The 13356-nt window shown below is 40.1% G+C and overlaps 2 protein-coding genes across 4 annotated transcripts in view; both read left to right on the top strand.

The window, feature by feature from the left end:
• LOC112575417 (protein lev-9-like) overlaps nucleotides 1–4391 on the top strand; it is a 55683-nt gene extending 51292 nt beyond the window's left edge. For all 3 annotated transcript variants that reach the window (XM_025257281.1, XM_025257282.1, XM_025257284.1), the window contains exon 14: nucleotides 691–4391. In XM_025257281.1, coding sequence (XP_025113066.1) covers nucleotides 691–980 — 290 coding nt within the window. In that variant the 3' untranslated portion in view covers nucleotides 981–4391. The remainder of the gene's footprint in view (nucleotides 1–690) is intronic.
• A 2083-nt stretch (nucleotides 4392–6474) lies between these two features.
• On the top strand, nucleotides 6475–7656 carry LOC112575707 (FMRFamide receptor-like). The gene has a single exon (XM_025257694.1). It carries the CDS (start codon nucleotides 6475–6477, stop codon nucleotides 7654–7656), a length of 1182 nt encoding a protein of 393 aa, XP_025113479.1.
• Nucleotides 7657–13356: the final 5700 nt, after the last annotated feature.

Below are 13356 nucleotides of genomic sequence, written 5' to 3'. Positions count from 1 at the left end.
CACAGTCCATACCCCACTCCTACACCACCCTCAAGGGGAAAAAATTATTAAAAGTTCGAATAGCAAGGTGAAGGCCGGATTGTTTATTGAAGTTTGTTTGTGTACCAGGGAAGGGCGGACATTGTCTCCGTTGCTTCCGAACGCAGCAGCTGGTATTTGGTGTCGACTAAAAATGTTCAAAAGGTGATATCTGGACATTGACATTTTGCACCTGGTGCTGACTGTCTGGCTACATACATAGATGAGAATTATAGACTGTGGTGATGATAATGATGGTAGAGATTTGTGTGAGTGTTTTGCGAAATAAAATGTGCACGTGCACGACTTTGACTATGAGTATACAAACCTACCTACCCCAATCCTCCTCATCCGTATGATTCGGCTCTTTGTAGCAAGACAAACAGAGATTTTTTTTCATCCTCCACAGTTAGCACTTTTCTGTCCATTGACTCAAAGAACACGAACACAGGTTTTGTATATTATTTTAGGCAAATATGAAATTTAATAAACTCTCCAAACAGAATTCAAACTAAAATTTCAAATGTATACAAGCTCTGGCTAAAAGCTCGTCAAATCCTGATCGAGAGGGAGAGATACAGAGAGACATATACAAGACCGACTCTTTCAAAGAATTTCACAAGTCTTGCCTGTCTTTCATTTTATATAACTCTTTTTTCTTCCCTCCTTCAGACTACTGCCCCAACCCTGGCGAACTGAAGAACGGGAAGGTGTATAAGATCGGGCAGGTGGGCAAGTTCATCTTCCACGACTTTATCTACACCATCAAGCACGGCGACCGCCTGGTCTACGAGTGCGACCGCAACTACCGACTGAAGGGTCCTCGTGGAGCCGCGTGCGTCAACGGCGAGTGGAGCCCCAAGGAGCCCCCCCAGTGCGTGCCTTCCCAGCATCCTCTCTTCCACAAGCTGTGGAAGCCGTACGAGGAGCAGCAGGCACTGGTTTATCGCCGCCGTCGATGACGTTGTTATTGTTGTTCGTCGTCGACACAGTCGCAAAAAAAAAAAAAAAAGGAACCAACCCCAAACCAAAATGGACACGTTGGTTTGGAGTCTACAAGCATGGGAACAAAAGAAAAGAGCGGCTATCGTTGTAAGGTCGTGACATGTGTAAGCTCAGGTCACTCGTGTGACCTGGGAGAAATTTTAAGATGCGGACAGACAGACAGGTACAGGCAGGTGCGAAACCTTTGAGCTATCTCGGAACCCTGCTGACTATCACTTGCGAGTTTTTCTTGTTCCATCAGTCGTGTGTGTGTGTGTGGATGGGTGGTACTAGCTTCAGACAGACAAACACACACACACAAATTAAGAGAGAGATTGAGAGAGATATTGAGAGAGAGAGAAGCAGAAGCACGAATGTTTTATAATGTGTCAGACTAAGATGCGAACCACGACCATTGGGATTCCTTCTCGCACGCCTCAATGAACAGTGACGTCATCCACGTCATCAAGTGACGAAAAAGCTTTGTGGTGACGTCACAGAAGCAGAGGCAACATGAATGGCTCGCTGTCCTGTGTCAGACGATGGCACCATCCCGTTGCCATGACGACAGCTGGCGCTAGAGAGCGGATCTCAAGGTATTTCACTGAAGGACAGCAGCGAGGCTGCACACGGCACAGGTTGAGCTGTATCATCACGTGCTTCTGTTGTAATGTCAGTAGATATTCTTTTGTTATCGATGAATGTGTAAATAATGTCTCTAAGGTGTTCGAATCCCGCTTACTGACCATCTGTTCTAAAGTCATTTTTTTGTTTGTTTGCTGAAAACAAATGCTGTTTTCTTTTTATTTTTATTGTTCATGAACGTTAAGGACTAGTGGAATGGAAATTTTTTTTTTTTTTACTCTCCTCGACTTTGTCGTCGCTGACATTGACATGGAGAAGCGATGACAGTCATTTGACAACACACACACACACACACCAATATACATAAATAATATTCGCATTCACATTTGTGTACACAGAATGCAAACTAGTATGACCCTTACAAAACACCAGGATACCTTAATTCATCCTTCCTCTCTGTCCCTCCCTTACCACTCTTTGTTTCCTCCCCGTCATGTGAGTCGCTCTTTTCCCGACTCAGGCAAATGACAAGAGGAATGACCCCTGCAGCCATACTCCTCCCTTCAAAGGCTTCTCGATGTCATTCTAAAGGTAAATTGCTTCTGTATGTCTGTCGGTGTTTTTAGAAAGTCTCCATTGTCTACACTGTTATTCTTACAACTAAAGCTAAAGTGTACATACAGCGTGCCATGAAGTCTGACCAACCCACTCTTGCTATCAACTTATAATTTATTTTTAAATTTCTTTCCCTTTCAGCACTGTGTGTTTTAAGTTTTGTGTATCTTTAGCTGCTGCAACGGAAAAGTAGCTTCTGATGACCAGTTCAGGTCAATGGACTGAAGTGAGTGGCTCTGTCTAAAATGTTTTAGTTTATATTTTAAAAGACCAACCCTATCATGGATGGTCAAGGGGGTGAGAAAGTTTCTTGCAAATAAACATTACAGAATATACTGTATATTGTTGCACTGTGAATCTCAGTGGTTTTCTCACAGTCACGACTGCAGTCATCGAAATCGATATTCTTTTGGCATATTTTCACCTGGTGACAACAAGAGTTTGATGTACCTGCCGACAGATTTCACCAGGTCCAGATACGAATCGATGTTTGAATAAATAACGACGGGACTGAGGTGACATGAATGAAGTTAATCTCTAAATAACTAATCAACTTAGACCGGAAATTAAAAGTAAGTGCAAGGACATGGGTTCTTTGCTACGTTTGTCTTGTGGACTTTAAACATTAATTAGCTCAGACAAATGTAGGTCCCTTGGTGGCAGGACAGGATTCAGGGTCAGTCAATGATGCGTGATGGATCTGGTTTTTTTTTTACATCAACTGCTAAAAATTTCTTTTGTATATAATATCCATGTCTCCTCCATGTTTTTCCGACATTGACTTTGGTCAACTTGACTCGGTGTGGTCAGCATGGCGAAACAATAGTTTAGGGACTGTGAAAGGGAGTGTGTGTGTGTGGTGTTTGTGTGTTCATGTGACCATGTGGGACCAGCAGTACCATGAGGAACAGACCCACCACATGTTACAGGTGTAGCTGCCTCTGTATGTGCATCTAGTGCATGAGGGCATAGGTATTAGTATTGCAGTATTGCTCTCTCTCTCATTGCCCCCTCTCGCTGTCTGGTTGGTACCGGTGTCAGAAGGACAAGTCTGTAGTAAGGTCAACCGTGCTGTCAAAACAGTGCAGACTGGCCTGGACATCACTGCCCACATTTTTAATTTCATTCCACCTTTGGATGAAAAGAAGACCTGACCACATGTCAGTACTCACTACTCATCTCTAAGCTACTCAGCTACTGCATGCTCAGTCCAGAACATCTTCAAACGCAAAGCAGATCAAGATGGACATACATGTCAGTGAATCACAAACGGGAAATCCTGTCCAAGACAAAGCATTATACTCTCTTGTTTGTAATCAATGCAGAATACTTTACTCACTTATTCGCAATTAGAGCAGAACACTTTATTCATTATTTTGTTTGTTTCCAGTCAACTTTACTTGCTGATTACCAGTACAGAGCACTGTGTTCGATGCTTCGAAAGAGCTACACGTCAGCTCTACACATTGTTCTTGTGTTTGCTATACTTCTGAGGTTCAGTAGTTTATCAGCAATGTAATATAAGCTTCTGCATTTTGTGTAGTTCTATTGTCCAGTTCCTTCAAGTTACTTTGTAGGTCTTTAAGTTCTTTGGTTTATCGCTTAGAACCATTTTGTTTTATTATTATTATTTTAAATGCGTCTTGCTTTTTGAGCGATTTTCAAACTGGAACGTATTTACGCTTTTCAGCATCTTTAGTAAAATATATTTTTATTCAAATCATTCAATGGTACGGCCATGATGGTTGTGAAGTGAATAGAGAATGCTTCGTGCGAAATCAGGATTCCAGGATCCAGATAATTGCAAAGCTACAATTTTCAAACTGAAATTTTCAGAAGTGTGGTTGTGATCAAAAATATTTTCACTATAACCTTCACTCACTTCTTCTTCTTAATAACCATTTATAGACTAAATCGTATATATATATAACATAATATTTAATACATTGTCTTGGAAACAAACTTTCATGCCATTTTTTTCTGCTTGTTAATGAAATAGCCATTAAAACTGAAATGGACGGTGAAACGTTTTATTGAAATGACTGACAATTGTATCTCATGTTCATCATTATACGTGTATATTGGATAATTTTTCGTATCCGTGAAATATTTGTCTTCGTATATGTGTGCATTTGTCTTGAGTCGGCAGTTTTTCTTATAAGTTTACAAATAAAGATGTCGCTCTGATATTTTTGTGGCTATAAATCTTGAAATAATTTGTCCCAGAGTGTATTGTGTGCATAGAGAATCCACTCCTGATAAGAAAGAACATGATATGTCTCTCATTGTCTGCACAGAAAAGAATTGCTGAGTTATCATCATCAGACATCTTGTGGTGGATACCAAGCCCAAGGGGAGTATATATATATCTAGACTGCTTGCAGACAAATCTTTTCCCGTTAACTTGTACAAGATGGCCAAAGCCCAAACTCATTTCCGGTTTAACTACCAAGAAGCAGAACAGACGATGCAAACTCTGGTGGAGGTACAAAAGCTAAAGCTTTATGGTCTGTTGTTGTTTTAGTTGATTGGCTCAAGTCGTTGGATGCGAAGGTCGAGGACTTTTGCCAAAAATGAATGAAAGAAAAGTAACCAAACAACAAATTTATTGAAAGTCTATTGCAGACAAAAAAGCAAGCCAGAAACTTACGTCCATGCCGAGCCAGAAAGAACAGAAGCCCATGACCTGTCGATACCATGGTAACGCTGATTGTCAATAGTTCTTTGGGAAGTGGTAGGAGAATCACTGACTTGAGCTACAGAACCAGAGAGGTTTTTTTGTGTGATCACTAGATTCCTTCGAAATAAAACCAAGAAACTTAAAATGAAGAGACTTAAGGATCACACGAGCATGTTCCTTTCACTGGAAGTCAGCAAGCACTTCAACAACAAACTCACCGCCTGCGGTCCAGACATCGATGATCTCGTCTTGCGTGTCATTGCTGCTGCTTCTAAAGCAGCATTCGACGGCTGTCATGACGGAGTATCATCGATGATGAGACTATGATACAAAGCAAGGATATTTTTCCCTAAAATACTTTTTACGAGGAAACCTTTTCTTCATCCTAACTGGCGCCATCTGCTCGCATCATCTCCATCCTCAATTTTTTCTGCAAGAAGCCCCTCGATGCCAGCGCGCCCTCTCACAAACTGTTTTTTCGAAATCGTAGACTGAAGATTGATGCAGATATGACGAGTTTAAATCATGGTTGAAATATTTCTTATCTTGAAAAACCAGAAAAGAAAAGAAGAAATAAAACCCATAAAAATCAATCGCATCTACATCATCTCCAATTTCTTTGATGACATACAGATGAAGCCTCTATTTCGATTTGCAACGAAATAATATTTTCTTTTCTTGTTTTTAGAGACAGCACGTGAGGAGATAATCAAGTTACCCCCTGTGTGCGTGTGTGTGAGACAGAGAGATACAGAGTTCGTGAATGCAAGTGCGTGCGTGCGTGGAGTCATTTCCATGACAATATCGTTCTTTTCTTTAGTATATTTCTTATTTTCCATCAAGACAGATTTATGTCATAGATACCAATTTAAAAAAATTAAATATCAAAGTTATGGTATCTTTTTCATCTAATCAAGCTTAAAAAATATTTATTTTTACTGTCTTTCACTAGAAGTGACCATGACATAATATAATAAACAATTCTATTAAAATAAATAAACAAACGAAGTGACCCACCTTGACGACCCTGCACATTGACCAGCACGAGCAGACTTGTTTTAAAACACTCAGCAGGTGGGTGAAGAATGTTTCTATGTTGCTTTTCGCAACCACTCTAAAATCTTAGCACACGTAGATTAATGGATAGAATGTTCTGGACATCATCCTATTTTTTAAAAAAAATTCTTTTCCGTTGTGAATATTCTCATTTTAATGATGCAACTGATACGCTTCAAATGACTTCAAGATTGATCTCTTGAAAAATGTTTTTACAGAGTTAATGATCACGGGATAGCGAAAAGGAAATTGAGACGAGGAGGGAAGGAGGATGTTTGTCAGGACTAAAATGTCTGTTTAAATAAGTTCCCTTCTTTCAGCTGATCTCCACTGTCAGTTCATTTTGAGGACGTCTTCTGTTAGTTCACGCAACTCTTGGAACTCAGATCATGATAGAGAGATACGGGATAAACAGTTTGAGTTATAGGCCTTGCCGGAAAGGAAGTCCATCATTGAGAGGTTAGCGAGAAGAATGATCGCCCATTGGCTCTGATGTTCAGATCAGCTGTCCTCGAGAAGAATAATCACACACCATAATGAACCATTTCGTGCTTACAGTGGAGTCGTCTTATGGGCAAATGGACAACAACAACAACAACAACTCTTGGACGAATCTCAGCGGGTGCGTGCTTGAGTCCTCCAACGCCGACGACCCCGCTGACCCCGTCAGCGTCCAGGCTGAGCAGGTGCTGACGATGTTGAAGGGGGCTGTCTTCGTTCCGTTCCTTTTTCTCGTCGGTGTCGTCAGCATTCCAATCAGCCTGATGGCCTTTCGCCAGCAGGGTCTACACAACCGCATCAACTTGTGTCTCTTCAGCCTGGAACTCGTCAACCTCGTCAACGTCACCTTCCTCCTCGTCCTGAACCTTGACAGTCTGTACACGCCCATAGAGGTCGTCTCTTACGGCCCAGTGTTCCAGTTTCTGCAGAATTATCGTCTGCTGGGTTTGTTAGGCTTTATGTACGGAGCAGTGTACCTCTCCCTGCTGGTATCCTGCGAGCGCTGCATCAGCATCCTATTCCCGCTGCGGGCCAAGGTGCTATTCAGCACCAGTACAACCTTCCTTCTCATCCTCCTCGGCACGGCCTCCACCAGCTTCCCCTTCTTCCTCATCGCCGCGTCTTATGACGTCATCTGCGCCTTTGACCCTCAGACTCTCCGAAGCTCGGTCGCTGTGCGAGCCAACGAGTTTTATGTCAGGCACGAAACCCTCGTCAACAGTCTGGAGGGCGTCTACTACGGCATCGTGTTGTCGCTCGGCGCTCCTGTCCTTGTCTTCATCTGCACGGCCGTCACGGGGGTCAAGCTGCGGCAAACGATGAACTTTCGCCTCCACACCTCCTCCTCCCACGCTGGCATCGGCAAGGAAACCGCCGTCACGAAGATGCTCATCGTTCTGTCTGTCGAATTCCTGATTCTCTCCCTTCCCAGCGTCGTCCTGCGGATGGTCCCCCTTTTCGAAACCGAGCTCAGCGTCGGTGGAAGGCTGAGTCGCTCGTTTCACGTCCTCTTCAACGTCGCCGAGGCGGCCAGCGTCCTCAACAGCAGCATCAACTTCTTCGTTTATTATTTTGTGGGGTCGAAGTTTAGAGAATCCGTTCGTGCCAGGTGTCGCTGCCTGCGAAGTAATGTGCTTGCTCGTACGCTCCGGAGACTTTCCACAAGACGGCGGAGTTTGACAGAGGACAACCCTTCAGTTTCAACTGTTGTTCAGTGAATTTGTTCCAAAAAAAAGTAATTTAGTAATAGACGATGATTTTGAATAAAAATTATTAATGAATCATTAATAACTAATCGTCGGTTAGCTATGGGAAGGACGCGAATTACAAAGAAGGTAGGTAATATTTAACTTCCATAACCTCTCTCTAGCATCTATCTATCAATCAACAAATGATCAGACAGTGTCTTAGATACAAGTATATCAGCTAGCGTGCTGGACAAAAGACACAGCTTGAATATATATTATTATCATCCTGATTTGAAGATGCTTGGTATGGGTGAACATTGAAATAGGTCTGCTTTGTTATTTCATAGAAATTTTGTTATCAGAAATGTGTGAAGGATTGCCGACAAACGTGATTACCAGCACTGCCAGTAACATGCAATGCGCTGCCATAGCTACAAAAGATGTAATCAGAAATCAGTGTCGCCACATCGCGAAAAATTTTCTGCTTGTAGTTGCTTGTCGGCTGGTCGCGGTAACGTATCTGTAACTGCTGTAGATATGACTCACGTGAACGTCAGTAGGACTCAGACTCACGTGAATGTAATTGATGACTCACCTGAATGTCATTAAGACTCACCTGATCGTAATTATGACTCCCGCGAACTTAGTTATAACTGTTTTCAACGTAGTCGCCATTTATAAAGAACTATGTTGTGGAGGAACAATTTAAAGGGTTGTCACTGTACGTGAAATCTTAACACCAATCATTGGTGGCAAGAAATGAAATTCCAGCAAAGAAGATACCCGTATCTGGAGCGTGACAAGTGTAGCACCGCTAATGAAGCATTGATGAAATAATACTTATCTCGTGCAATAATCTTAATTAGGTTTACCCAGTTTGAATTTATTTTCCATGTTTGAATACAGAGGGAGACGTCCCCCTTTTTGTCTTTATTCTTTCGAAATTTGGAATAATGTCATTAGTGTTGCCAGGTCAGGCTCAGGCTCATATCAATCGCAATGAAGAATTTGAAAAGAAATCTTTGGGTTAAACATATAACATGATGATATAAATAGCATCATGCTACACATGTCGTGATATCATTATGTTGGTAAAGAGAACCTTGTCTACACAAAGGAATCACAGATTTGCCCTCAAGTCGCAGTCAAGTATTATAACAACAATAATAATAATCTGGTTTCTGCATTTCCACGTGGTTTTGTCGGATTTGACTTTTTAAAAAACAAAAGGCCAGTGCTGTGGATTTTTTGAATCTCTTTTCTTTTTACGGGTAAGAAACTTGTTATCTGCTGCTTCTCCCGCGATTTAAAGCCTTTTCTACTGGTGCTGTTCGTTATTCGATAATTTCAACGGTCACGTGTAACTTTTTACGGTTACTGTATTAACACTGTTAGAATCCAGTATCTCAGTGTAATTTGATGATTGGTCTGTAGATGCTTGTCAATGATTTTAATCACGAAATCGCTATAGGAACCACCAACAAATGGTTTTATTGTGTTTTTTAAAACCCGATTATTCGTTTAAAATTATTTTTACGACATCGCTGTGTAGAAAAATTTGTACAAAGCCTAGTAAAAACTTTTTTTTTTTAAATTGAGAACCTCGCCGCCAGCTGATCTTCATGCAGCGCAGACTTTGATGGTTTGCACTGAGGAGAGTGAAGAGAAAGTCATCGCTCATCTCCTCAAAATAACATAGGAAAACCTCGGTTATTATGAACTACCTACCTTATTTATCAGGAGCAAGGCAGCAAGTAGTTTCAGAAGACACAGAGAGGAGATGGGTGTTGGGATGGGTGAGAAAAAAAAGAGAGATGAGAGAGAGAGAAAAGAAAGATTGATCATTGCTACAAGAACTTGAGCTATAGAAATGGTGTATCTGAGCAATGTCAAGAAACTACATTATAAAAAAGAGTCCAACTATACACAAGAAGATGAATAGACAGATGGAGAAAAAGACAGACATCCCCGATGTACATTCTTGACTTCAGGGATCAACCTTCAACACCAGCGGTAGAACACTGACAGGAAGTGTCCAGAGGTACCTGTACGATATTATTTAAGTATTCTTATCATAATGATTTAATATTTACCTCAGTTCTATATTTCAAATACTTCAACATCGCTTTTTCTTCTTCATCTGTGTGTCACGACGGTCCTACGGTGGAACAGTATCTAATGTTCATGAATATGTGAACATTATAACGGGTACTTTTTTACGGGTACTTTTTTAAATACACAAACCACAGCTGTGTTCACACTGTGTTCGCATGTAACGTTTATGCTGAACAGTTAATTCGATCTTACAAATTGATTGAACAGTCCTTTACACAGAGAATTTGCCGGCACAACTTTACAGACGGATCAGGACCACGTGACAATATTTTACAAAAGGGATTAGAATTATGGTTAGAGCTTTCAGTTTTAGGATGTATGTTAAAACATCCATAAACAACCAATGCTAAGCTGTTTCCAATCGTAGGTAATCACACAATAAACAGTTGTGCATAGTACTAAAATGTGCATATGCATGCAATATACACGTAAACCAATAATGATTAATATTCTTGCTGTGTAATATTCCTGTATTTCGGTTTTTTCAAAAATATATTTTTCCCCTGAAGAACACCAATCAGTAAATATAACCATTCGAGTAGAGTCAGACACCCCTTATCGTTCACACACAGAGCGACAGTTTAATCGCCTGGAACTTGCAGAATTAAAAGTCTACAATGTTTGTTTCAAGTTTTGATATTTGTCGTGATATAGTTTAAGTATTTTTTAATTTGTGCTGCGGTCTGAAATCTTTCTATTTTGTATTCACACCACCGGTTGTGCCTTTCTGTAGTTTCGTCCAGTCTATGAGCAGGCACTTGTGAACCCAGGGTCACAGGCAGTCTTTCAACAAATTAATTCAAACTATTATTTGCCGTTATTTTATTTTATTATTTTTTAATAAAATAATTATTTACAATAAAAGTATCACATACTTAACATCTTTTATGTTTTAATGCAATGTTGTGAGCTAAACATTTTTTCTATAATCTAAAAGGACGGGTAATACAAATATTATGACATTGCCTTTAAAATCTGTTTGTATCCTGTAGCAATCTTTCTGAATGTCTTTAATTGCCTTTCATAGGAATTGTGACACAGACTTTGTACAAGTGTCAAGTGCATTGCCTTATACTTCAAACACTTGTCAAGTCTTAGTATCTGGCCTGTACTTTAGTAATATTATATTTTTTTAGAACACATTTTTTTCATCGTGGATGTAATTGATGTTAAAATTATGGTTACAACAAACTATTTCCTTTCAAATACAAGCCGAGCTTGCAGCTGGCGACATGTGAAGTGGTGCAACCATGTCCCGGGGTGGTAATTATGAAGGGTAGGGACATCCCAGACTTCAGGATGTTTTATCTCCCATTAACACCTACATCCATCAGAAGCCGTCTGTAACCAGAGCTGAGTCGTAGTAAGACAGGGACCTACATTATCAGCTGACCTCGGTCTGCTCCTGTTTGTAAGTACATTACCTCGCATGATCTTGCCATTACTATGACAACCTTACCTTTGCTACATAACTCCGGTCACGTGAACAAATGCATTAAATGACGGACACAGAACATTTCTCATCAGAGTATAACCAGTTACTATTATTTTGAGTGATATTTGGCCCTGTCGGGGCTCCAAAATCGTCTTATGCCAGTAGAATACGTAGCAGGAGGTGATGTCCTATAGAGCTGACCAGCTAAATGGAGACAACTCCATCTCGTGGTGCATGCGAGACTGAGTTAGCTCCCTTTCTTGCCTTTAGTAAAGCCTCGCAGACTATATAATATATTGTACTGTCGAAAGCACAATTTCCTGGCCAGTCGAAGAGAGCTAATGTACACTTCAGTAGCCTCTATGCACGTCTACCTCACTGATAAACAAATCGTTTTGATGTTGAAATTCACGCGTATATTTTAATAAAATTACTAACGAAGAAATCTTTAAAGAGTAGTCCGGACCAAAAGGTTGAAGGGAAGAGTGGATGGATGGTTTGGAGAAAAGTGTATTTTATGTGGCAAGCGGTTAAATCGAGTTCGCGTTGAAAATAAAATGGATATGGTTGTTTTCATTTATCTTTATGGCATGCGTCTGTGTACGTGTTCTTTTTCTTTTGTGTATTTTTTTATTATTATTATCATCATCATCATCATCATCCTCCTCATCATCATTATTATTATGCACATTTATTACAATATGATGCATAAATTTACAAGTGACACACCAAGAGGAACTTCCTGTCAAAGGTCATGGCCTTCAAGAGCTTGACATAATAGATGTAGCAATGGGGGTCATCAGGTCCAGAATTTTGTTAGCTGCTCTTGAAGTTTTATTTATTAGATATTACAGATAAATAGTGTTACACTGGAAAATTTTGCTTCGAAGGTTGTGGCTACTCATTAAACTGCATGCTTTCGTATTTTGTTCATTGATGAATGAACATTAAAAATGGAGATGAATTTAACGAAAAGCATTGTTAGCTAATTCTTCGATTTTGCTTTGTTCATTTTCGGTATTTAGACAGGTTGTGATTAAAAACTTCTCGGCAGATTTGATTTCATTATGTTTCGACTCATTCGACCGTTTGACACTTTTCCAATTGCCAATAAAATCTTTCTAAAAGCTTTTATTAGTCTTTGACTATATATTGAAGCTTTTAGAACAACAGAAAAAGTATATTCTTACAAAGTTACAATAATTGCATTAATATCAAAGATAAACATGTCTTGTTTCTAGCAGTTGAAGCTCTAAGAAACCTACAAATGCAGTAAACTTCAAAACAGAATCCACTGCAAGAAGGACAAAAAATGCGGGTGTAAAAATTCATTATTCTCGTTATTTGTTAATTGGCACACTACTAAATTTTTCAGCATAAGTGTTATACAATCAATGGACACTTAGTGGGAATTCCAGTTAATTTTCTAGAAAATAAAAGGAGGGCGGCTACACAAGATCCGGGTAAAGAGAGAAAGGGAGAGTGCTTTGCTAACAGTGAAAATGTTTTCAACACGCATTTCAAGCAGAGAGAACAGACAGCCATTCTGGCAATCACAGATGTTAACACTACCTCGAACATCTGTAGAGGTAAAACCAGGGCAAACCAGTGACCTTTATGATGGTGGTGTCCACCTTCTCCATTACATTCGTGTCTGTTGAGATAGTCAGGTCTACTGGTCAGACAGACACGTGTCCAGGACATGAGGTAGAAATAGCTGTTTGAAATGGGCGGAGGCGGAGAACTGTTACAATACTTTGAGGGCAACAGCAGTAGTATTAGTAGTAGAAACAATATTTACTATTATACAGTGAAATATCAGACGTTTGAAAGACCACGAGTAGCAAACAACAACAACAACAACAACAACAACAACAACAACAATTATAATGATCATGATGAAGATGGAAGAACGTCAAAACCCATAAACCTAAGTCAGCAAGAAGAAAAAAAACAAACAAACAAATAGCAACATTCCCATAACAAACAGAAAATATTGCATTTACTGAACTAGACAAGCCTTAGTGATCTGCATTTCTTGAAAAAAGTTGATAGTTTAATATAGGCATTGGGGTTCCTGGTTCTTTGGCGACCTCTCAGCAGCCAGATTGCTAGAGGTCACGGCGTGACCTAGCAAGAGGAACACAACATTACATGTTTCCCAAAAGTTTGAGGTTTGT

The sequence above is a fragment of the Pomacea canaliculata genome, linkage group LG11 (assembly GCF_003073045.1).
Source record: "Pomacea canaliculata isolate SZHN2017 linkage group LG11, ASM307304v1, whole genome shotgun sequence".
Lineage (NCBI taxonomy): Eukaryota > Metazoa > Mollusca > Gastropoda > Architaenioglossa > Ampullariidae > Pomacea > Pomacea canaliculata.
Note: the sequence above shows the minus strand (reverse complement) of the source record. Positions and strands in the feature narration are given on the sequence as shown.